The 26811-nt window shown below is 45.7% G+C and overlaps 1 protein-coding gene across 1 annotated transcript in view; it reads left to right on the top strand.

Moving 5' to 3' along the window:
* Positions 1–26811, top strand: part of KIF25 (kinesin family member 25) — a 75247-nt gene that overhangs the window by 43725 nt on the left and 4711 nt on the right. Inside the window, 5 exon segments of the mRNA XM_063605552.1 lie at positions 3991–4058; positions 16633–16707; positions 19739–19888; positions 24771–24947; positions 26282–26433. Of these exon segments, the coding sequence (XP_063461622.1) occupies positions 3991–4058; positions 16633–16707; positions 19739–19888; positions 24771–24947; positions 26282–26433 (622 nt within the window).

Genomic DNA, 26811 nt, shown 5'->3' on the forward strand with positions numbered 1-26811 from the left:
TGCTCCCACCATGCAAATATATATATATATATTTATCTCACTTGATGCCTTAAGCACCAGTATTCTTGAGTCAAACAAAAGGAGACAGATTAAATCCTCATGATCAGGACTTCGTGTTAACAGGAGCCCTTGGGACCTTATCAATCCCCTCCTGTTATAAGTGAACACACAGAGTATTTGTGGTTAGTAATTGCCTTTCTACACTTCCCTGTTTGCATCCTGGTTAACCTGAAGGAGTTTTTCAGTGAGGAAATGCATCCTGAGGCTGAGGCCTGGCCCCAGCCCCTGGGGAAAGCTTATTATGATTATTAACATCACTGTTTGTTGTTACTGTTCCTTGTTACTTTATTCATTCTCTTGGCAGTCCTCTCCCATTCCTGCCAAAGTTCCATCGAATCTTCAGATTTGGATATTTGAGGTTTTCTATCTTACTCGTCAAAATAGAATAAAATTTTATTGGGGCATTTTGGATTCTGTTTTTAAATCAGAATCCAAGATGTTGCTTTTTAATTTGATAGGCCTGTTCATTGAAGGGCTTCATGCCATCAAATCTGCTGAGAAAGCAAATGATCCGTTTTGTGACCTTGTATCTCCTGGCTCCCACGTTATGTTTTTATTTCCAAAAGTCTAAAGAGAGTTTGAGTTTGTATTGGACGTGTAACACGGCACTTCATTTCCATTTGCAATCTAATTCAGCATTTCATTGTTTGGATTCAATCTATTAATAAAGTCGATCTCGGAGAATCTGGCTGCTGCCCTAGTTCCTGGTAGCTGTCTTAAAGGCTATTTATTTTCATTTTTCATTTAATTTATATCCACTCTGTTGATAATCAGACATGGGAGAACAGATTTCTGGCTTTGTGTCAAGTTCTTGTTGAACTGTCTTTGTTCGTCCCTGATTCTCCCTTATTGTTAAGTTTGACAGTTACTGACCTGAATGTCTGAATATAGTCAACAGAGCCTATGTATCAGATGACACTTATTTAGTTACATGCAGCCAATGTAAAGCATATTTTTCTGGTGGTGCTTGGCAGGACTGATAGATTTGATACACCTGAGACAAAATTTTTAATGGTCAAAGACTGTATGGTCCTTAATACATTACTTGTTCTTTTTTAACGTGGGTTCACTGGGCCTTGAACCACCATCCACAGGACTGTTGATATCCACAGCAGGCAGCCTTGGCTTGCACGGAGCTTGTAGATGTGCAGTCCCTCCCTCCTGGCTGTTTTGTGTCTGCCTCTGGGAGAGTCCCTGACTCTGTCTGCATGTTGCTCACGGGTCTCCTCTTCCTCTCAGGTTTCCTTAAAATGGAGAGGGTGAATTCAATGTACTTTTAGCTCTGAAATTTGATGGCAAAGAATTTTATGCCCCAAGTGCTTTTAAAGTTATCCTAGGAAATTGGATATAAATAAAAAACTAGATGCTACAGCATGTAAATGTAAGGAAAACAGTTTTTACTGATCATTGCCTCTGAGCCAGGTGCTTTTCACAGGCTGTTTCATGGGAACCTTGTGATTCCTGAGGCAGGGGCCATGCGTCCCCCATGCAGTTGTGTTCAGGCCTCTTCAGGGGAGTGGCTCCAGATGGGCCGTCCCATCTTGAAAAGAAGGATGCTGTCAAGAGCTTGAAAATTTGGGTAAAAGAAAGTTGTTTAAAAAGCCAAGAGAAATGAATCCTTCTTGTGAGATTAAGGGTATTTAGTATCATGAGTGGGGAGAGTTTTTGGACAGGCAGGAAAGCATTGAAGCTGTTTGGAAAAACTAAACTTTGCTGTGGAATAATTTCAGATGTTTAAAATCGAATGATCTCACTGTGGAATGAAGTTCTAAATAGCATGGGGACCCTTTGGACTCAGGCTTGTTTTTATGGCTTTGCACGTTTCTTGTATGGTGTCCCTTGAGCTTCCGGGTCAGACATTGTGGACCTTTGTGTTTTTCGTTTGCTTTTCTTTATGGTTAAAGCTTGGACACTTGAAGACAGCAGTAAAACACTCTGGGGTGTGTGTTCCTGTACGGTTCATACTGGAGCACTAGGATTACATTCTGGCATAGCATCAAAGGAACGGTCCCCGAAGTGGACAGCAGAAAAATGAAAATATGCCGCGAGAAAAGAGCAAGGGGCCTAGGCTGGTGGTTGGATTAGGGACTGGGAGGTCTGTTCTTACGGCGAGGCCAGGGGCTTGGTCCTGGCGGGTGTCGGAGTTTTGCTTCGGTGTTTTGAGCGTGAAGGGAACTGAAGAGCTGCTTCTGGCGTAAGGGATGTGACATTATCATGTAAGAACATGCAGGTTCCGAAACAGTTTCTGGTACACGGTGACTGCCCAGTAAATACTCAGCAGAGACATAAGCTTCTTCTGTGAAAGCCGTGCCGGAGCACGAGCACGCGCAACCTCCACATCCTGGTGGTCGTTTCTGTGCTGCAATGGAGACCACGGACCGCCCCAGCCACCGGCTGCTCCTCCCGGCATTGCCAGAGCCACTGTGGTGGGGCCTGCATCCCCACCCACTCTCTCAAAAGTCATCCCAGGAAATTGGATACAAATCACGGTAGCAAGTGACCTCCCAGTCTACCAAATCCAATAAAGAGTTTTGAACAAGGACCCAAGCGACCTCTCCGCAGCAGGTGGCATTCTGCATCACCCACTCCCTCCCTCTTCACTTTCTTTCTTTGGCTTCGGTGACTTCATCTGCTTTCTTCTTTTCTAATTTGCATTTGAGAAAAATTTCTACAGCAACAACATAAAGGACAGGTGGGAGGGGTGCTGGACTGGAGGCAGAGGCCAGTTAGGGGATAGCCAGGGCGCTGTTTCATTACACTGGACAATAGCAGTGGGCATGGGGCAGGGAGCAACCCAAGGCTGCCTCCGAGGCACAGCCGAGGCTCTGTCCCCAGGCAGCGTGGGGCTGAGGCTGGCGTTCCGTCATTGCTTCCTGAGCTGCCCCACTGAGAGAAACGCCGGGGATTCCCGCGGCCTCTCACCTCTGGCAAGACAGTACAGGTTCACTATTTGATTATATCAGCATTTCACATCGGAGACCTCACAGAATCCAGAGGCAGCAATAGTCCGGCAGCTGCCCACGACTGCCCGTCCAACAGTGAGCGAGTAACAAACAGCAACAACAACCACAAACAGCTGTTGAATCTCACAGCTTTTGTCTTTATAAAATAGGCCACTTCTTTGACATGTTATTGCAGACAAACACACAGACACACACACACAGACACACACACTACTAAGAAGAAGGTGTGGTGGTATCATCCTAGCATCCGCTAAACACTGTTATGGAAAAAATCCAGTGCCTCTGGGTTATTCGCCACTGCAGTTGTGGTTTTCATTCTTCCTATCACCCCTGCTATTTCATGAATACACATTTTGTTTTAGAACTGGAACCAATCCAGGTTCATCTTTTCTTTGCTTAAGTGAAACTAAACTAATTTCAGATTTCTTGCTGAAAAATGCCTTAGCTTCCCTTACACAGGATATAATTTAAGAATACAGTCCAGCAAGATCGAAATTTGTTTTTGAAACAGACATGTTAGTTCCACTGGTTACGATGGACTATAATGATGTTTGAGATGTGATTTTTTTGCCATTTGAAAACCTCTCCTGCGAACTGTCAAGGGCCCTTAGAGTCAGTAATTTGGGTGTTGAACCCTCAGCCTGTGGCAGATTGAGGAGCTCTGTTGTGTGTTCCTCAGTAGATGCGACTTTCTTCTTCTCTTTATGGGGGTCGGCAAACCTTTTTGGGAAAGGGCCAGGGAGTTAATATTTTCGTCGTTGAAGACCACGTGGTCTCCAACTCAATCATCCAACTTTGCCCTTGAGGAAGAAGCAGCCATACACAGTCTGTAAACAAAGGACAGGGCTGTGTTCCAGGCAAACTTTGTTGTTTACAAAAACAGGCGGCAGGCTGGGGTTGGTGGGGCTTGTGTTTAATTAACGCAGCACACAAAGTCTTATGACATCGTTTTACTCTTTTCTCTCAGGAAACAGTTCTGGTGAAATGTGATCGTCCTGGCCACCCTCTGATTAATAAGACATATCATTTTGAAAGGTAAGTGCTTTTCAAGATGTCCTATAAAGCAAACTTCCACATTAAAAATACAAATTTTGCATTGGGGTTTGAGTAATGAAATGTGCAATTTATCCTATCATTTGACTAATTGTGATTATAAATACAGACGGTCCCTGAGGTAGATTTTTCAACTTTAGGAAGGTGTGAAAGAGATAGAAATTCAGTAGACACTGTGTCTCGAGTGCCCATTACAACCCTTCTGGTTTTTGCTTTCAGTACAGTATTCAGTAAACTACGTGAAACAGTCAACACTTTAGTGTACAAGCTTTCCATTTGGTGATTTTGCCCACCTGTAGGCTAATATGTGTGTTCTGGGCACACTTAAGGCAAGCTAGGCTGAGCTACAATGCTTGGTAAATTAGGTGTATCAAATGCATTTTCAACTTGCAATATTTTCAACCTACAATGGGTTTCTCAGGTCACAACCCCATCATAAGTCGAGGGACATCTGTAATCCATATGTTCATCGTTTTAAGTAAATAGACATTTTTTATATATCCAGTTTGTTGATAGTAATTTCGTTGTGATGATAGCAACTAACAATAAGGCTTTCTGTCAAATGCGTTCCTCGGCACTGGGTCGTGGTGTATTCCCAGGGTGGTAGGAGAGCCCCGGAAGGCTCAGAATCAATGCGCGTGGCCTTTGGAAAGCCCTGCTCATCCTCCTTCAGCTACCAAGGGCTGGCTGAGTGGTCCTGCTCCCAGGCTCTGCCCTCCTGCTCCTCGGAAGGACGTCAGTGCCTGAGGCCTCTTCCTCTCCCCAGCAGCAGCCTGTGTCGCTGGATAGGGTCACATCTGGAGAAGGGCAGAGGGTTCCCCTCAAGCCTCTGCTGAGCACTGACCAGCACAGGAGCGGTAAGAAGGAGGAGGCCAGGAAAGAACCACCGGGGAGGAGCCCGGGAGAAAGTCTGAAGAGCTCACACAGGCCTGGGAATTGTGAGTGCTCCCGCCGGGGCAGAAATACCTCGTGATACACGAGGCCTTGGGTAGAGTGAGAAGTTAGCCCTGGAGTAAAGGCTGCTGGTGCCATGCGGCAGAACTTAAATGCAAGCCTCGAGGGGTCAAGTTGTTTCCAAGTAACTGCTGGCATCCCATAATAAAGCCGAAGAAAAATTACTGGGATTGGAGGGTCAAAACATGGCGCACCCAGTTAGGAGTAATTAGCAAAGTCTGACATCAAAAATTACCAGACATGATTCAAGGAAGGAGGAAAATATGACCTCTAATGAGAAAACTCAGGCAACGGAAATAGAGCGAGAAATAACACAAATGATAGAATTAGTAAAGAAGGTGAAAACAGTTGTTATAAATCTGTGTGTTCAAGGAAGTAGAGGAAAATGTAAACACGTTGAGTGGAGATATGAAAAATTGTAAAAAGACCCAAATAAAACATCTGGAGATGAAAACAATGCCATAGAGGAGACGCGAACGTACTGGTTGGGATGCAGGAGAAAGACGGGTGAGCTTGAGGCCGCAGCAACAGAAATGACCAACGTGAAACCAGGGAGACTCCATAGCGAGTGGACAGAGTGGGCTCCGGGGACAGCTGGGGCTGACGCAAGCCCCACAGTGTGAATGAGCTTGAGGCCCCTGGACGGCACGCTTGAAATGGTGAAAATGTCAATTTTGTTATATGTATTTTTTACCACAATTAAAAAGGAAGTGAACAGAGCATCATGGCGCCATGGGACCGTGATGTATTGGCTTCCAAGAAGCCAAATACAGCGGGAGTTGCAGTCCCAAAAGGTGACGGGAGTGGGCGCTCAGAGAACATTTGAAGAAGTCGGCCGGAGGTGGGTCACGGTGGCTCACGCCTGTAATCCCAGCACTTTGGGAGGCCAAGGCGGGTGGCTCACGAGGTCAAGAGATCGAGACCATCCTGGCCAACATGGTGAAACCCCGTCTCTACCAAAAATACAAAAATTAGCTGGGTATGGTGGCGCACACCTGTAATCCCGCTGCTTGGGAGGCTGAGGCAGGAGAATCACTTGAACTCAAGATGCGGAGGTTGCAGTGAGCTGAGATTGTGCCACTGCACTCCAGCCTGGTGACAGAGTGAGACTCCATCTCAAACAAACAAACAAACAAACAGAGAAACACCAGAGATAAAATGACCAGAGTGAAAAGACACGTTGAAGACTCAGGGTCAGACATGAAAATGACCTTAGGCTTCTCCACAGAGCAATGCAAATCAAAAGATACAGGACGAGCACCTCTAAAGTACGGAAAGAGAAACAGTCCATCCAGAGTTCTGTGCCAGTGAAAATGTCTTTCAAATACAAAGACATTTCCAGACATGGGAAAGCTGAGAGAATTAATCGCCAGAGACACACCACAAGGAGTGTACAACGGATTCTGTCCTGAAGGACATGTGGACATATGCAAAAGACGCTTTTTCTTATTAAAAAAAAAAACTCTTCCAAATCTAGTTAACTGATTAAAGAAAAATAACAATGGATTGTGGAGCTCATGACACATGCAGACATAAAATGCACGTGAGCAACAGTGTGAAGGCTGGGAGTGGGCGTGCAAGTGTACTTTCGTATGGTCCTTATTTGGTATGTTAGGCGATAGAATCCGATTGCAGGCAGCCTCTAAGTTACATATGGTAAACCCTAAAACAACCACCAAAGACAATAACAAGCTAGAGATATATACAATAAGCTAACAAAAAACATAAATGGAATTATAAAAAATCCTCAATCAAAAATAAATGTCAGGAAAAAGGGAAAAAGGATTTAAAAGATGGAAAAAGGAAAGGGATGGAAAAGATATATTTACCTGAATGCCAACATTAATCAGAGGAAAGCTGTTCTACATCCCAATAAAGCTATTTTAAAAACAAATAAAGGCGGTCAATACAATGGCAACCCAAATCATAGCAGGATGTTTTGTAGAAATGAAAAAGCTGGTGATAAAATTTATATGGAAAGGTGAAGGAACAATAATAGCCAAAACAACTTGGGAAAAGGACAGAGTTGGAGGACTCACACTACCCGATTTAAAGACTTAAAATCATTAAGACAGCGTGATAGAGGCAAACCAACAGATACATCATCAATGGAACGGAGAAGAGTTCAGAAATAAACCCACACAGATGCAGGCAGCTGACTTTAATAGTTTTACTCTTTTAATGGTGGGGGCTGTCCTCTTAATTTATAGTATTCTGAGATATCTACCTTCCATGTTGTTAAGAGAATTTTTCTGGAAGAGCAGGAGAAACCCATTTTCTATAAAATATCTGTCCCAACATCAAAGTCATCAAAAGAAGCAGCAAGAACCGACCCTCCCTCCCCAGCTTCCGCTGCTTCAGAGGAGAAGCTCCCTCAAAGACAGATCATGGTGAAGTTTTCCCCTTTCTCTCTGCTTCAAATGACGCACGAGTTTACATACTGTGCTAACCTATTTCTGTTTATACAATTCATGTGCTTTTATATATAAAATTTATAATTGTAGAAAAATATACCTGACATAAAAGTTTACCATTTTAGCCATTTTTAAGTATACAGTTCAATGGGACAAAGTATGATCTGGTGCAACCATCACCACTATCCATCTTCACAGCATTTTTTGTCATCCCATCCTGAAACTCCAAACCCATTAAACACTGAACTGCCCGTCTCCCCTCCCTCAGCTGCTGGTAGCCACTGTTCCATTTTCTGTCTGAGAAGTCTTATCTAAGGCATCTGTGCATTTTATCTAAGTCTGGTAGGGAAGGGAGGTTCTTTGCAATAAGCCATTCTGGAAATTACAGATAGTGCTAGGATTTCTTAGCCTTTGCGGTTGTTTAGGATCTCAGAGCATGGGTAAAGTTCAACGTTATCAATTTTTTCTCTAGATGCTTTTAAGAGTTTTCTTTCAGACTTCGGTGTTCCAAATCAAAGTGAAGCTGCACTGTTTCACTTGGCAGTTGCTGAGTTTTTTGTTTGTTTTATTTTATTTTATAATACTGCTTGGGACTTTTAATCTTTGAATTAATGTCATTCTTTAAGTTGAACAATTATCAGGCAAAATCTTTTTAAAAGTGCTTTCTCTCCTTCTATCTATACCCTTTTAATGAAATTCCTATTAGATATAGATTAGCCCTTTTCATTCTACCATCTGTGTCTCTACCATTACCCGCTTTTGAGATGATCACCTTCCTTGTATCTCTGTGCTGCATTCTGGGTAATTTTCCTGTGACAATCTTTTAATTAATTCACTTATTCTCTCTTCATCCATGGTTAAACTTCCATTTAACCCATCTGTTTTTTGTGCTTGTAAATTATTTGGCTCATTTTTAAATCTTCTTATTCTTTTAAAAATAGTCTTCCATTTTCCTTATGTTTTGTGTTCCTTATTTTGTATCTTTACTGATTTATTTTTTATTTTTTAGTGACAGACTCTCACTCTATCACCCAGGCTGGAGTGCAGTGCTGCAATCATAGCTCTCTGCAGCCTTGAACTCTTGGCCTCAAGTGATTGTCCCACCTCAGCCTCCCGAGTAGCTAGGATTACAGGCATGACTTTATTCATGTTTAACATTGTTTTCTTAAGTCTCTTTCAGAATGTTCTATTGTGTCTGGTTCTTGTGGCGGCTGCTGTATTACTTGTATCTTTGTTGCCACTGACTGTAGTGATTTATTTATTTTGTGTTTTATAAGTTTTTACTGCGAACTTATCTTTGGTGAGGAGTTTTGATTGTTTTTTTTTTTTTTTTTTTTTTGGTAGGAGACTTGTGTACTCTTGGCTGTGGGTTTGCAACTATAATTTTTCCTGCAAGGGCCTGGGGTTTCACAAAAGTTCTGAATCAGTTTTCAGGTAACGTTTGTGGTTTGTGATTTCTCTGCCCTGTGGGCTCCTTGCATTTGGATTCTGTGCTCACTTGCGGTGCAGGTGTGAGGCTTTGATTGCTCACAGGAGACCTGACTCGTCATCTAGACTCTGAGGCACGTGGAATACTTTCTTACCACTTATCTGGACCCCCTTTTCAGGGACTAGGCCTATCTTTGAGTGCCCTGGACTTGCACAGCCATGGCACCTCCATGTCCTGCCTCCTGTCTCCAGAGGGCAGAAAACCCTGCCTTGTAAGCCCTGTTGCTTCTGTCTGGATTGGTTCCTCAGCCTGGGTGCTTTCAGTACCAACTCGAGCCTTCTACTCAGCCTTTTTCCACTCTTCATTTCTTGCACCTAGGAAGTTTCCTTCTTCCTTTTTTTTTTTTTTTTTTTTTTTGAGGAGTCTTGTTCTGTTGCCGAGGCTGGAGTACAGTGGCACAATCTCAGCTCACTGCAACCTCCACCTTCTGGGTTCGAGCGATTCTCCTACCTCAGCCTCCCAAGTAGCTGAGACTTCAGGCATGCACCATCACATCCGGCTAATTTTTGTATTTTTAGTAGAGACAGGGTTTCACCATGTTGGCCCAGCAGGTCTTGAACTCCTGACCTCAAGTGATCGGCCCACCTTGGTCTCCCAACGTGCTGAGATTACAGGCGTGAGCCACCATGCTGGCTAATATTTGTATTTCTAGTAGAGACCGGGTTTCACCATGTTGGCCAGGCTGGTCTTGAACTCCTGAACTCAAGTAATCCATCTGCCTCAGCCTCCCAAGGGCTAGGATTAAAGGCGTGAGCCACCGTGCCCAGCCAGTTTCCTGTCTTTCTTCCCTTCAATGTCAGCAGCATATTTTAAAACACATTTTGTTTCTATTTTATCTGCATCACTTACATGTTGGTTAGGGGAGAGAAAGGGAGTTGTAGTATCTTAGCCACCATGTGTCGTGATCTGGAGCTTCAGAGACAGTGCACTTTGCAGAATGTGTTTTATTACTCAAGGATTGCAATAATATTAGAATCTGTATAGTCTCATGCATTTTTATTATTTATTTACTGAAAAACATTTTATTTGTATATCTAAAACCAAATAACTTGATTTTTTTTCCCTAAAATAATCATATTTAAAAATCTCACTATGAATACTCAAGAAAATTTTCATCAGTTTCACATGTAATAAAGTAGCTTCCTGAAGAAACTTCCATACACGGTGCTGGTGGTTCAATGGATTTAATTTGTAAGAGCAAAGCCAGTCTTCACGTGCAAAAACTTTTTCTCATGTCTGTGCACTAAAAACAGTATAGAGAAAAATGATACTTTTTATCAGTGTAGAAAAGAAGCAAATTTATGAGCACTTTGGAGTAATAGCCCCATGGCTTAGCTTCATCATGTTTGTTTATGCAAACACTTGTGGAACTTCGCTTCCTCGTGACACATGGTTTTTTTACAATCCTTCACTGGGCTGACCTTTCTTCCACTATTGATTTTGTCCTCTTTTGATGACTCAATTATGCAGGGGAATAATCTTAGTAAAAACCTCTCTCTTTTTTTTTTTTTTTTACTGTGCTTCAGAGTAATCTGGTGTTGGGCTAGGTAAGGAGGGAAATGGGGTTGGCCTGACTCCTTCCAGGAGTTTATACCCTAGTTGAGAACTAGGCTTGGGATGGGAGGCTTGGGATATCTTTACAATGATAAGTAATATCAACGTTGGCAGAATAAGGTGAAGCAATCAAAATAGGTGACATAATTGGCCAAGGATGGAGAAGAAAGGAATGTTCGGGGCCGGGCGTGGTGGCTCACACCTGTAATCTCAGCACCTTGGGAGGCCAAGGCAGGTGGATCATCTGAGGTCAGGAGTTCAAGACCAGCCTGGCTGGCTGGGCGCGGTGGCTGATGCCTGTAATCCCAGCACTTTGGGAGGTCTAGGTGGGTGGATCACCTGAGGTCAGGAGTTCGAGACCAGCCTGGTCAACATGGTGAAACCTCATCTCTACTAAAAATACAAAAATTAGCTGGGCGTGGTGGCACACGCCTATAGTCCCAGCTACTCGGGAGGCTGAGGCAGGAGAATCGCATGAACCCGGGAGGCGGAGGTTGCAGTGAGCCGAGAATGTGCCACTGCACTCCAGTCTGGACGACAGAGTGAGATTCTGTCTTCAAAAAAAAAAACGAAAAAGAAAGAAAGGAATGTTTGGAATGGAACAGGGTTAATGAGGGAAGCACCTCTGGGGAAGAGGCCTTAAGCCTGGACTCAGCTCTGGAGGTTTAGGTGGGACAGGCATCCCAACAAAGGACAGAGACTCATCAGAGACGCGGGGACGCTCACTGATGAAGGACCTGGGGGTGTGGCTCGGGAATGTCTCCTTCGTGATGAATTCTTCTCAGTTTCCCTGTGTCCCTCGGTTGGAGGCCGCGGCTCCGACTTCTCATTTCCCGCTCCTGCTTCATCTCTTGGAATAGTGTTTGGCACATTATAGTATCTGCTTCTACTGTGGTCTTCCCAACTGGAACAGGAGCCCCGCGGGGCTGGGGACAAGGTCTTACCTTGCATCCCAATAAATGAGCATTTCATTTAAATTGTGTTTAAAATCGTGGCTTGCTGGATGATGGCTGGACCGTGTCAGCTGGCGTCGGTGGTAGATATATTGTGGTAAAAGCTTTTTCCTTCCTCCCGACCCCACCTCCAATCCTTGCACTTTACTGTTACACACCCTAGACTTGACTTGGGAAGTAAACAGCGCCAGTTTAAGGAAGCACGTGGCCTATTGATAAAGGACTGGGCTGAATGTTTACAGCCAAATGCACCCTTCCGTTAAAGTGCTGAAGGATTCAATGCGCACCTTCGGGTGCTTAGCACAGAGCTGCTGAGAAGGAATAAAGTAGGGTCGGATTAGGAATAAAAAGTTTAAAGTATGATCCTTTCCCCACGCGGCTTACACACAGGCTGTGGGTATCGGTCATCACCGCAAAGCAGCCAGAGTCCCACAGAGTGTGCGGCCAAGTGCTGAGCGACAGAGAAATTCCTGTGGGCAAGAGAGTCACAGAGTGGCTAGAGCTTGAGCTGGGTGGAGTTTAGTTACATACGTCACCTACACGTAGCCCTTGGCAGTCTCCAAGTACTTTCAGGCCGTTGGTCGTCCCAGGAGGACCTGAAGAGGAAGCTGCGGGGGGCACCACCGCCGAGTCTAGTTAAACGATGGCTTTTAGTAAGCGTTGGATTTGGGCAGAAGGTCTCAGTCTTTGGGTTACACCAGGCTGCTGCTCAGGTCAGTGGAGAAGCACAGGCAAGGGCACTGTGGTGGGGAAACCACCCTCGGGGATCATGTGACCTTGTTTTGGGGAAGAAGGAAGTGGAGCAGCACAGTTCATGCTGACACGTGTCTTCTCAGAGGGCCCTGTCTCAATATGAATACGCTGAGGGCCAAAGGGAAACGTCAGAATTGTGCTGTTAGAAGTGAACAGAAAAATGGAAGAATTTGTGCAACTTGCTGTCTATCTATAGAGTTAGGGGAGACTTTAAATATAAATCTCTGCAAGAATTCATTCTGGGGTAATATTGTTTAGCATTCAGGATCATCGTGTTTTTATAAACAGTGGAGCATATGGTTCTTATGAAATCAGAACATTGTTGGTTTTTATAACAGCTTTTTATGGAACTAACGAATGTCAAAATATTTTATTTCCATTCTAAAAAAAATTCCAACACTTTCAGCCCTTAACTTATTTTAAAAATAAATTTGTATGAGGGGGAAAGTTCAATTTTACTATTCAGAAAAAATATTAATAGGTCCAGGGTCAGAAGAAGGTTATTTTCTAAGTGAAATAAAAATATTATTTAAAAAAAGACAAACCAAAAGTAATGCCACTGATCCAAAATGCAAGGAGAAAAAGAATAAGCCATGTTCATTGTTTTGAGAAGAATTCATTTATCAGGAAGCTGCAGGACTGCTGGCCGTGTTCTTGCAGAACAGGAATTTACAATGTGATATTCCTGACACATTTGTGTGAAATTTCTATAGTCGTTCAAGTTCAAGCATTTTTCTGAGCACCTATTATGTGCCAGGCACCCTGTTAGACACAAGGGATGCAGGTGAGAGGAAGGCAGCATTTTTGCCACCAAGACCTAGAGCTGTAGGGACCGTTCCCAGGAGGCTGCGCTGAGCTCAGAAGCCACCAACACAGCAGTGGGGCGGGCGGCAGAGATGGGGGAGGCCCTCCACCTGGGGCTCGACAGCTCAGCTAACCAGGAGTTAACCAGGCAGAGAAAAAGGGAAAGGTGGCCGGGGGTGGCAGCTCACGCCTGTAATCCTAGCACTTTGGGAGGCAGAGGCGGGCAGACTGCCAGAACTCAGGAGTTCGAGCCACCCTGGGCAACATGGTGAAATCCCGTCTCCACTAAAATACAAAAAATTAGCTGGACGTGGTGGCACACACCTGTAGTCCCAGCTACTTGAGAGGCTGAGGCAGGGAGAATCGATTGAACCAAGGAGACAGAGGTTGCAGTGAGCCGAGATTGGGCCATTGCACTCCAGCCTGGGTGAGAGAGTAAGACTCTGTCTCCAAAAAAAAAAAAAAAAAAAAAAAAAAGAAAGAGAGAGAGAGAAAAAGAAAAAGGGAAAGGAGACTCCAGGTTGGGGGAAAAATGTCAAAGTTATGAAGAAAAAGAATGAGAATGACAGGCTCCAAGCACAGGAGCCTTGGGTGTGGCTGGACATGACTGTGGGAGGCGGGTGCTGGGAGTGCCAGGTCCCAGGGCCAGCTTCCCACTGGCACTGGGACCGCCCCTCCTCGCTGGACAGCTGTGTGGGCAAGGCCGGCTTCCCTCCACATCCCCACAGAGCATGAGGTCAGATGCATGGGTTGTTCCGGTCCGTGGGTAAGAAACGGGTTCTCTGTGTCGCGTCTCTTCAGAGCGAAGTTGAGTCTTTTCGTGTGCTTCTGACATTCGCATCTTTTTTTCTGTGCATTCTTCACTTCTCTACAAGGACTGACCTTTCCCTTCTCTATTTCTAGGAGCACTTGATAGAGCAGAGATATTTAAGCCGCCGCTACTTTCTCAGTCTGTCGTTTGCTTCTGGTGTCTTTGAGCCACACGAACATGTTTACATGATCGTAGGTAAAAAGGCTGCCAGGTTCTAGAAGAACCCACCCGTGGACTCTGCTGGGACACGCATGGCCGGGTGGTTTTCATTAAACTCGTGGTCTGTTGGGAATGTGTCCTAGTCCATTTTATAAAGAATTGACCCCATTTTATCTTTTTAAATCTATTCATTTACTGCAACGCCACTTATTTTTTAAAATATTAATTAAAAATAATATTTTAAAATTTATTTATTTAAAAAAAGGATATAGAGATGGAGTTTTGCCCATTGCCCAGGCTGGTCTCAAACTCTTGGGCTCAAATGATCTGTCCACCTTGGCCTCCCAAAGTACTAGGATTACAGGCGTGAGCCATCGTGCCCGGCCTGTAACACCACTTATTAAAACACCTCTCTCCCCACTGACCTGAGATGCCCCTTTATCTGACAGCCCGTTGCCACATGGAGTTGTATCTGTCTAGCATTTCCCCCTCTTCCTTCGGCCTACTTACTAATTCACGCAGCAAGACCAAGCTGTCATAGATAGAGTCTCAGAGAAGGTTCCAGTGTCTGAGCCCGTCCCATCCCAGTTCCTCTATTTTCCAGGGCTTCTTTCTATTCTCATTCTTTTATTTTGCCAAAAAAAAATTGTAACAAAACTTTGGAGCTCCAGGAAAAACCTGACAGCATATATAGTATTCTGGGGGGGATTGAGGTAAGTTTATAAACCAACTTTGGAAAAACTGGCATCTTCATGAGTTGACTCTTCTATTCAGGAACATGCCATGACTTTTCACTTGTTTGAGTTTAATCATGTATTTTCAGGAGCCTTTTTATCATTTTCTTCATGAAGGATTAGAACATTTCTTATTAAGTTTATTTCCAGGCATATTTTTGTTGCTATCACTGATAGAGTCTCATCTCCCAGCATGTCTTCTAACTCTGTTTGTATATATAGAGGCTATGGATGTTTTTACATTAATTTTATGACCTGCTGTTTTGTTAAAATATTTTACTGATTTAGTAATTTTGTCTTTTCATTTTGGATTTCTCAGGTGTATGGCCATATTAGCTCCAAGTAGAGATTCTTTTGCCTTTTCTGATTCTTATGTCACTAATTGATTTCTTTTGTTCAACTGCATAAGCCAATCATAGCTCGATGCAATATTAAATAGTATTGCAGGTAAAGAGTATTGCAGGTAGTTGGCATCTTGGACTTTTCCCTCCTATTACTGGGGAAAACTCCAGTATTCTTTAAAGGTAAGATGTACACAAAGCCTAAAATATTTACGATCTAGTTTTTTCAGAAATAGTTTGCCAACCCTTGCCATAGATTAGGAAACTTAGAAGGTGGCAACCCTGTGCAATGTAGATGCCATGATGAATTATTATTTCTAAAACACCAACTGGAAAAAGTAACTTAACTAGACAATTAAGGAAATGCGAACACTGACTTTTGGATGGTGTTAAGGAATAACTAACATTCATGTTAAGGCATGGTCGTGGTAATACTGTTATGTTTTCAAGTCATGATCCTTTACAGATATACGGGCCTTCCCAGGTGACATGGACCTCAGGTCAGCTTCAGCGTGAGAAGCAGGCCAGGCCTGGGTCTGGAGCCGGGTGATGTGCACATGGGGCTCACTTTTCTATTCTTTCTACTTTTGTATCTTGGTGTATTTTCTGAGTGAAAAGTTAAAAAAGATCTCAGCCCTGAGCATCTTCCCACACAGTGCTCACCACACCCTCTACATCATGCATGTGGAACACCTCATAAGGGTCCCCTCCCCCGTGTCAAATTAATGCCGCTGCTGGAGGCGACGTGATCAACTGAGCATCAGGACACACTTGAAAATGAAGGAAGGAAAAAACTTGGTTCCAGCTAAGTCAAAACCTGTCGTTCAGGAAACTGAGGTTCACATTAAAGCCTACCTGACCAAGTGCAACCAAGCACCAGTGCTGGGCAGCTGCCAGGGAGCCTGTTCTCTCACCATGCTCCAGGCTTCTTTCAAACTGTGCAGGAAACGGCATTTTTTGGACGTTGCTTCCTGTTTTATTTGTACCTGTTTATAGACCCAGAACCACACGAGGTTTCCTTTTCAGAGCGGACATCCAGTCCCATGATATCCATTCAAGTTCTGCTGAACTGACCTGGGGCCTAGGAAAACAAGATTTTTAAGAGCTTGAACATAAAAATCAAATGTTATATATCAAATATTGCTCAGAGTGGGATTTTTACATTGTGATTATTGGGCCCTCTAAAGTAGAGCTAATTTAGTTATGGGATAATTATATCCTCCCTCTGTCCCTCTCTCTCTCCCTCCCTCCCCCTCCTCCTCCCTCCCCTCCCCTCTCATCTCCCCTCCCCTCTCCTTTCCCCTCCCGCTCTCCCCTCCCTTCCCCTTCCCTTCCTTCCTTCCTTTCTTGCAAGCATCTGTCACTTCATTTACGCTTATTACATTTTCATAGCAGAAAGTACTATCTTTACTCTTTATTAACCTCTGTTATCTTGAAAAATAACACAGATTAATCTTTTGTTGAAGAATCCTGATGGCGTTGGCGGGATGGGAAGTACACGGGGCGTTGTGTTCCCAGGTTTCTGAGTCTGCATGCTAGAGCAGCTTTCTGCTGCTTCTATTAATGCAGCATTTTCACTTTGTCTCTCAGGGTTTATGGTCCAGCAGAGTCTCAGAGCGCGGTCTTTGGAGATGTGTGCCCCCTACTCACGTCTCTCTTGGATGGGTGAGTTAAAATATTTTTAAGGCCAGTCATCATAGTTACATTTGAATATAAAGAAGCTTCACTGTGCTGTGGAGTAAGAATGTCGCATTAGAGTCTGAGCATTCTACAGCACTGCAGAGCATGCCCATGGGTCACCCAGCATGGACTCCGCTTGCATCCGTGGAGACTATTTCCGCACCCTGGGAAAAGGAGTGAGAATGATTTGGAGAATGCTTGTTAAATGAGCATATCCACCTGGGAATCCAAACTCCACTTTAGTTACAGTGCATGTGGGCTTAAGCCTGTGAGTGCAGCTGCCATTCTCTCTGGGATTCTAACATTTCAGAATTTAAAAAAAATCTGTAAGGAATGTTAATGTCAGATTTAGGGACTTTTCCCTTTGGGAATCAGCCTTCTATTCTTGCAATATACAACTACTGATGTCAAAGGCAGCGGGCTGTAATTTAGGAATGAAGAATTTGTTTTACTTAATGGAGACACCTTAAGCAATACTTTCCACTCCGGGGCATTTTGAAGAATCTCAGTTTTGTGGCAGAAGTCCACATAAAGTTCCTGACGAAGACTTACTTGCATTGTCCAGCAAAGGCTTCTGCACAGCCAACCTCAAGGAACCTCAAGGACCTAGAAACTGTAATTACACAGTGTGCTGCGCATCCAAAGGCACATGATCCGACGAGTAGGGTCAACTCAGGAAGCTCCTATATCTGACCACGCACGCACGCGGGGCTGCTCCGCCAATCATGATGCAGTTGCTGCTTCAACTCTTCCTCCAGAGGGCTGGGATTTTTATACCCATCTGAAAAAATGGTTTTGAAAATGATAGGGGAGTCTCTTTTTAAGTAGGCATCTTTTAAGTAAGCAGATTCCAGAAATAAAAAAGACATCGTGGTCACAGTGATCACTGCCAGAACTGCCTTTCCAGGATATGCGAAACAGATGGAGTTAGTTTGAGTTCTGAGTCTTGTCAGCAAAAAGAGTCAAACTCTGTAAAATATTGGGAGAGATTTATCCTGAGCCAAATATGAGTGACCGTGGCGCATGACACGGCCCAGGAGGTCCTGAGAGCACATGCCCAGGGTGGTCGGGCGCAGCTTGGTTTTGTACATTTCAGGGAGACATGAGACTTCAATCCAATTCTTTTTAAAAATACATTGGCTCCGGAATGTCTGGGTTAAGGTAAAGGATTATGGAGACTAAAGTTCTCACTTGCAGAGGAAGCCTTTAGGTAGCAGCTTCAGAGAGAACAGAGCGTAGATGTTTCTTATCAGATGTAAGATCTGTGTCGATATTAAGGCTGCAGGGTATCGTGAGGCCTGTCCGGCCCCCACTTCCCGTCATGGCCTGAACCAGACTCTGAGGTTAAATTTTAGAGTGCCCTGGCCGAGGAGGAAGTCCATTCAGATGGCTGGGGGGCCTTAGAATTGTATTTTTGGTTTACAGCTTCCTTCTCCGGGAAGTTTCCTTTTACTGTTCATTCTTAAATGGTTGAAAGACTCCTCTACGAACCCATTTATCTGTTGTAGTCAAAGATATTCTCCACACAAAGAAATGCATGTAAATGAACTCAGGGAAGCTGGAAGAGACATAGCCTATAGTGGGGTTTTGTTATGAATGCCTTGAGACTTTTTAATCCTGGAAGGAAAACTCGCAGGATGGTAACGCAGAGGCCTGATCAGCTTGGCGGGAGCTTGTGGTTGTCCAGGCTCTTGTGGCTGGAATGTAACAGTCAACCCTAGCGACTCAAACCGTCAGCCCCAGGACTGGGCTCTGCTGCTTTTCCTGTCCTTTTCTAGGGGAGACTTAGATGTCAATCAGAACACTGTCTCGCAATCATTTTGTCAAAACAACAAGCTTTATTTGTTGGACTTGTGGTGGGTACACCACGTTAACCGGTATTGATACATCGGAGTCACAGTTGACCAGTTAAGTCAGAATTTCTGAGTGCAGGACTTGCGGAATCTCCCCTGATGACTCGGACGGGGGGTCAGGGCTGGAGATCCTGCTCTGAGGCGTGAATCCACTCAGCATCAGGCCAGGTGGACCCATACCTTTACAACCATGAACATCTTAAACATCATGACTAAGAGGATGATTTTCTATCATACTTATTTTAAGTATTCTTCCAAATATTTCTGATCCTCCCATTGATATTTTGGGCTAAATAGCACAATTGGAAGGAAATGTAGGGATGTTGGTAGTTAACTTCTCTGAAATAAGCTGCAGTCAGCTAATTGAGAGTCTTGGGACCGAGAGGCAGCAGGTGCTACTGTCACAGAGAGGACCTCAGCACATGTGAATTGACTGTGGACATGAACACCTCAAAGTCGCTTCCAATTACAAAATACAAAATTTTTCTTTTGTATGAAACATATGCAAAAATGGCTCATGCTTGTAATCCCAGCACTTCAGGAGGTTAAAGCAGGAGGATCCCTTGAGTCCAGGAGTTTGAGACCAGCCTGGCCAACATGGCGAAACTCCGTCTCTACTAAAAATACAAAAATTAGCTGGGTGTGCTGATGCATGCCTGTGATCCTAGCTACTTGGGAGGCTTAGGCAGGAGAATCGCTTGAACTCAGGAGGCAGAGGTTGCAATGAGCCAAAATTGTGCCATTGCACTCCAGCCTATGTGACAGAGCAAGAATCCGTCTCAAAAAAAAAAAAAAAAATTGATAGTTACAGTGAAGGTGTGGGGATTTAGGAAGGCCTTGCTAAGGTCAGAATCCCTATGTGAATGCTGAGCTGGTGGATGGGGAGATGAAAACACCCAGGAGAAACCGGGATGGATGAACCCACGCTGTGTGTGTGTCAGTGCAAATACCGTTTAATCCAATGTCGTACAACAAGATAGCAACAAGGATAGATTATGCAAAAAATAGTTGTAGTTAAATGAAAACCTAATTTATAAGAAATGGAGTAACAGGGGAATAGGAAATGAAATGTATTGAAGTTTCTCATACAAGTGAAAATTTTTCCTGGAATCTTCTTGGCACCCACGTGTGTTTTGCTGGACTGAATCTGCTCTGAATTTTAGGTACAATGTTTGTGTTATGGCGTATGGACAGACGGGCAGCGGAAAGAGCTATACCATGCTGGGACGCCATTCGGACGATGGCCCTGTTCTGCCGCTTGACCCACAGAGTGACTTAGGAATTATCCCTAGAGTGGCTGAGGAGCTCTTCAGGTACTGCCGATGGTGATGAGTGGGGCAGAGAAATATGGCAGGGAAGCCAGGCGGTCAGCACCTTGGTTATCACGTGGGAAAAATTATTACCATTTGAAGAAGGTGATCAAACCCCATAATCTCATCAGATACATTCAGCACTATGAAGTGCTTTCATACTTCTGGGCATTATTGCTACCAATTCCTGTGATGAAATTATGTTGAAATTCTATCATTAAGACTAAACTTTATTTTTAAATTTTTTTAGAGACAAGGTCTTGCTTTGTCACCCAGGCTGGAGTGCAATAGTGTGATCTCAGCTCACTACAACCTCCACCTCCTGGGTTCAAGCGATTCTCCCTCCTCAGCCTCCCGAGTATCTGGTATCACAGGTGTGCGCCACCACGCCCAGCTAATTTTTGTATTTTTAGTAGAGACGGAGTTTCGGTGTGTTGGCCAGGCTGGTCTCAAACTCCTGACCTTAGGTGATCCACTCGCCTCGGCCTCCCAAAGTGCTGGGATTATAGGCATGAGTCTCCCTGCCTGGCTAAGACAAAACTTCTTGAAAGAGATCCCGAGTTACAGGGTTCCTTAGGCAGGGGTGGAGGTGGGGGATGGTGAGGGATGGAGGTTTTCTGTCCTGGAATGGGAAGCACAGAGGGAAAACTCCCGTCCTTCCGTCGCCCTTCCTCCTGCCGCCATCAGGAGTGTATGCATCCGCTTCTCTTCAGGGGTCCAGCCAACATGGCCTGCGAAGACGCTCCCGACCCGTTAGCACATTCTCGAAAGAGACCCACTGCCCGTGTCATGATTTCACCAACATAGTTAGTTCTAGGGAAAAATAAAATAGTAAAAAGTCGTCTCAGTGGCCGGGCGCGGTGGTTCAAACACCTGTAATCCCAGCACTTTGGGAGGTCGAGGCGGACGGATCACAAGGTCAGGAGTTCGAGCTTGCATGGATGGTGCATGTCATTAAATATTCAACCAGTCATTTTTCCTTCTGCTAAGCAAACTCTTTAAGTTCCAGAAACAAAGGCTCAGGCAAGAGCACTGGGGAACTGAGGTAGAAAAAACAAAGGCTGAGGCAAGAGCACTGGGGAACTGAGGTAGAAAGCGGGAGAGAATGGTGGGAGTTTCAAGACCCCCCGCCGCGTCTCTTCTCGTCTGTGAGAGCGGGGACACCACGGGGGAAGGGGGCGATGTGGTGTGGCAGCACGTCCCGGATGTCGGCTTCGCAGTGTTCCCAGTGTGAGCTGCGTGCGTGCTTCCGAGGCCGTTTCCCCCTCAGCTGGGCTTAGAGATGCACGATGCACAGCCAGTGAGAGCAGGCGTCGTACATTCCACGGCTGCGTTTCCGTTTGGCTCTGGAATTTGCGGACGGAAGCATATCCAGGGCGGCAAAGGGCTGCCGGGGCTGGAACGGCGCTGCGGGGGGGGGGGGCGGGAACGGCGCTGCGGGGAGGGGAGGCGGGAACGGCGCTGCGGGGAGGGGAGGCGGGAACGGCGCTGCGGGGAGGGGAGGCGGGAACGGCGCTGCGGGGGGGGCGGGAACGGCGCTGCGGGGGGGGGCGGGAACGGCGCTGCGGGGGGGAGGCGGGAACGGCGCTGCGGGGAGGGGAGGCGGGAACGGCGCTGCGGGGGGGGGCGGGAACGGCGCGGCGGAGGGGGGGGCGGGAACGGCGCTGCGGGGAGGGGAGGCGGGAACGGCGCTGCGGGGAGGGGAGGCGGGAACGGCGCTGCGGGGAGGGGAGGCGGGAACGGCGCTGCGGGGAGGGGAGGCGGGAACGGCGCTGCGGGGAGGGGAGGCGGGAACGGCGCTGCGGGGGGGGCGGGAACGGCGCTGAGGTGGTGGCGGGAACTGCCCTGCGGAGGAGGCGGGAACTGAGCTGAGGCAGCACTGGGAAGGGCTGTTAGCTGCCTAAAAGTGTTAGGGAAGATCCATCAGGAAGATGGCCAGGCGGCTGCGCCTCTCCAGAAACCGGATAATCAGCGTTACCAATGGGCCCATCGCATTACTGGCAAGCGTTTCAGTCGCCTCGTTTCTAAAATGGTTTTTCCGTTTTGCTGTTCTGAGTCTCGGGTGCTGTGCGTCTCCCTCCAGGGCACAGTGATTTGCGGCACTGGAATCCCTCAGTCAGAGTCTCAGAATCTCTGCTCTTCCAAGTGAGTGGCCCCGGGCAAGGCCGTACTCTCCCTACACCTCACCTTCGTCGTTTGCAGAAACGAGAATCGGAGCAGACCCGGACCGTGTGCTCCCTCATCACATCCACACACGACCTGGAGAGGGGTGCGCTGGGCCAGGGCTGGGGGTGAGCTTGGGTGTTCGTGACTCAAGTTGCAAACGGCCCTCTGCCCAAAATGATACAAAACCACAATGACATCAGTGCTGATATCAGAGGTAGTTTACAGGAACCCTTTACCCTGAAAAGGACTACTCTTAGATTGCTGAAGTCACCAGATAAGCCATTTCCTGTCGTTTTAAAGTAAATAAAATGCTACTGCCTGGATTCCTTGGCTCTGCACGCCTCTCTCCTTTCTTCTAAACCTGGTTGTTGACACCGCCTCCTTCCCGACTGCTCTCTGCTGTCATCCTTATCAACAGGAGTTTGTGATGTTTCTCCACCTGCTACACACTGTCAGAGGCACAAGGGATCCAAAAGTGCATGTGATCAGTTTTCTGCTTTTAAAAAGTCTAGAGTGGAAACGGGTAATTATGACCCAGTAGAAAATGGGCAGGAACAGATGGCAGAGACAAAGCACGGCCCCGCCCCTCCCCGCCCCAGAGAGTCAGGGGAGCTGCGTGCATTGGAATCACACTGTTCATTGCAGGACCTGGAGTCCTTTGCGTGTGTGTCTCGCCTTCTCAACACTTTGCTTCTTAAAGGCTAAGACTGAAGCTTGTGGTTTTCACCATTGTCCCTAGAATCTAGTCAACAGCCCAATGATTACTTGTGGGAAATCTCTCAAATTAACTGCTCGGTAGTACGTAATTGAGAAATCTCTAACTTAGGTTTTGTGACACTCAAAGAGACAAACTGACACGTAAATGATGGGCCCAAGTGTGGAGGTTAAGTTTCTGGATATTTGGTGCATTTTGCCTAAGGTGTGGAGAGGAGGAGAATGTAAAAACTCTGGTTTAGGCTGGGCATGGTGGCTCACACCTATAATCCCATAACTTTGGGAGGCTTAGGCAGGTGGATCACCTGAGGCCAGGAGTTTGAGACCAGCCTGGCCAACATGGCAAAACCCCATCTCTACTAAAAATACAACAATTAGCCGGGTGTGGTGGTGCATACCTGTAATCTCAGCTACTCAGGAGGCTGAGGCAGGAGAATCACTTAAACCTGGGTGGCAGAGTTTGCAGTGAGCCGAGAATGTGCCACTGCACTTCAGCCTGGGTGACAGAGTGAGACTTTGTCTCAGATAAATAAATAAATAAATATAAAGTAAAATAAAATCTGTAGCTTAGCTAACTTCCTGTTTCACTGTTGCACACACTCAGAGTGTTCTCAGCAAACCCCAGTGCTGAACCTGTCTAATCCAAATCTTGATGCTTTGCCAATAATGATTTTTACCTGAGAGTTTTACTTACTTTCTCTTTCATTTTAGTCTTCATCATTTTCTTGACTGTTTGACATTAGAAGACAAAACTCCTCTAGATCTGGATGAAAAACTCAGCCTGGCAGCGCCTGGGTGGGAAACATTCCTGCTGGATTTTCCCTCGAGTACAGATAGCATCCTGTCACTCAGGACTTCCCGCCCGGTTCTCAGAATAGCCTTAGGAACAAGAAAAGCACAATGCTCACCATCGGATTGACATCACCGTGCAGGTGGTAGAGAGGCGGTCACCTCCAGCAGAAAGAAAGAGGCCTTTGTTATTTGGTGACGAGGTTGGAAGGGGAGTTTTGTCAGAGACAAACCAGAAAGCCAGAGGGAGGAGAGAGGAAGGGAGGGAATCCAGGGTTAGCACTCACCCATTTTTTGTTGTGGGATTAAGATTTTATTTCTCTCTCTCTCTGTAGTATCTTTATTTAAAAACATTCCCACAAGCCAGCACATAGTTCTTTAAAACATGGAGCAAAATAAGATGTGCAGCTGCTTTTTGTTTTTTTGAGATGGAGTCTCGCTCTGTCTCAGCTCACTGAAACCTGCACCTCCCAGGTTCAAGCGATTCTCCTGCCTCAGCCTCCCGAGTAGTTGGGACTACAGGCATGCACCACCACGCCCAGCTAAGTTTTGTATTTTTGGTAGAGATGGGGTTTCACCAGGTTGGCCATGATGGTCTTCATCTCTTGACTTCATGATCCACCCACTTCAGCCTCCTGAAGTGCTGGAATTACAGGTGTGAGCCACCGTGCCCAGCTGTGCAGCTGCTTTTTAAAGAGCCTGAGCTGGTTTTACGGGTCTTGCAGGAAAGTTGCAGTTGGAAGGCATAAGTGGAATTGGAATAAACTCTGGACTCAAGCTTCCCTGAAGTGGAAAAGTTTTAAAATAAACAAACCCCATCACTGGAGAAGTGCTAGAGGCCCGAACATCCTTGCAGCTTGCCTTGGGTGTCTGCAGTGATCGGTCAATGGGGCATGGTAATTTCTAGACCACAGCCATGTGATATTCAGGCTTCTTTGCCCTGTGTGTTTAGAATCCTCAGTGTACTGGTTGCAAAGGTGTTGGTTTAAATATAACTCTGATAAAATAACTGCTCCCAAGACACGTATTCACCCTACAACCTAAATGGCACACCTTATTTCCCTGAGTGATCTTGGGGTATGTAACGTGCAGCCCTCTGCTCGGACTCCAGCAGTCTTACTGAGCATCCTGTAGGGCGTCTGGGGCTGTGATTGGCTTACACTGAAAATCACTCTGTGAGACTTTCTGTAAGTTTCTCTTGTGTGTTTTCCCGCAGGCTCATTTCGGAAAATACCTCAAGAAGCCCAAAGGTTGAAGTCTTCATAGTGGAAGTTTACAATAATGACATTTTTGACCTTCTGGCCAAAGACAGCATTGCAGCAGTGTCGGGGGTCAAGCGTGAGGTGATGACAGCCAAGGATGGATGGACAGAGGTTGCGCTGCTGGCCTCTGAGTGAGTACTGCACCTGCCCCGTGCTGCTGGCCTCTGAGTGAGAACGGCACCTGCCCCTCCCACGTGGTCAGGAGGCTGCACGTCTCTAAACGAGCTCCCCGCGCCCAAGGATCCCAAGGAGAATCGGCCATGGTGGCCCAATCAGTGCTCCTTGTCACTGAGTGGTTCCTTGTGTGTTTTCATGCTTCATATGTGTTGCACAACTCTCAATTTGCTGTAAGAATGATCTTTCTTTAAAGGTGGCTATGTCAGGATGATATATTTGTTAATTAGCTGGAATGGGTGATCATTTCACAATGTATTCGCATATCAAAATATCAAGGTGTATACCTTAAACATACACAATTTTCATGTCATTAATATCTTAAAGCTGTTAGAGATAAAAGTAAAAAAAACACAAAAAATATTTTTTACAATCAAAATTAAAATAAACAAATAAATGTATCTTTAAAAAAACCTTCATAAGAGCCCCTCAGATGGGCGTCATCCCATCTCACAGATGAGGAAGCAGACTTGTGGAGGTGAAAGAACTTGCCCACCCCACTCAGGCTAGGAGAGATGAACTCATCCACATTTGTAAATATCAGTATTTCACAGAATATGATAATCCTCTTGTAAAAGTGAGGATCCCCCATATTAAGTATTTTCCTCAAAGTTCCCTATTGTCAAATCCACATGGATGTGCTGGGTTTGCCCCAGTGGGGGTACAGCTGGGAGGTGACAGAAGGAACCCTCCCCATGAGTGAGGGCCCGGTCAGGCTGCCCATTCTGGGCCCCGGAGGCAGCAAGGGAAGGGCCTGCCAGCCATGCTGAATGTTTCACAGAGCTGAAGGAAATCATCCATGCAACCCTGATACGGTCACACAAAGTCACCCAAAATTTGAGCCTTTGACTGACAGACTGTGATGGAAATGTTATCTCCTGCTGATTAAGAGCTCTGATTAGCAGTCATATCTCATCCACTAACATGGGGAAATGGGTTAAACCTTTATTTCATAAATCAGATTTGATACACAAAATATTTTTAAAACATGGTTCCTGGAGGCTCTAATAAATAAAGGAATAGGTGATGTTGAAAAGGTTAGCAACCTCTGATTTTGTTCTGAAACAGTCCATTATTTCAGGGTCAGCAATTAGAGATGCTATAGGTTGGTTAGGTCTCAAAAGGAAAAAGTTTGCTTTACCATGTTTTATTGTGCCTGAGACTGGCTTCAGTACCCCATTGGCATGCGTGGCTCATGTGAGAGGCTTCCCTGAGCCGAGGAGGCTTGGAAGTTGCCTTAGGTAAGGGGGGCCGCCCTCACTGTGTTCCCCACTGCTTGCCTTGTCTGTAGGGCTGTCGGCAGCGCCTCGAAACGGATGGAGCTCGTTCATGGAGGTCTGCAGCTCAGGGCGAAGCACCCCACCCTGGTGCACGTGGATTCCTCCAGGTCTCACCTGATAATTACGGTGACTCTAACCACAGCCTCCTGCTCTGACAGCACTGGTAAGTCACCATTTGTGCTTGGTCAGTGGCAAGTAATAGAAAAACCCACTTAAGAAGAAAAAAAATCAGGCCAGGCGCAGTGGCTCACGCCTGTAATCCCAGCACTTTGGGAGACTGAGGCGGGTGGATCACCTGAGGTCAAGAGTTTGTGAGACCAGCCTGGCCAACATGGTGAAACCCTGTCTCTACTAAAAATACAAAAATTAGCTGAGTATGGTGGTGCAAGCCTGTAATCCCAGCTACTCGGGAGGCTGAGGCAGGAGAATTGCTTGAACCCAGGAGGCAGAGGTTGCGATGAGCCGAGATTGTGCCATTGCATTCCAACCTGTGCGACAGAGCAAAAACTCTGTTAAAAAAAAAAAAGAAGAAGAAGAAGAA

This window comes from Pan paniscus, chromosome 5 (genome assembly GCF_029289425.2).
Source record: "Pan paniscus chromosome 5, NHGRI_mPanPan1-v2.0_pri, whole genome shotgun sequence".
Classification (NCBI taxonomy): Eukaryota; Metazoa; Chordata; class Mammalia; order Primates; family Hominidae; genus Pan; species Pan paniscus.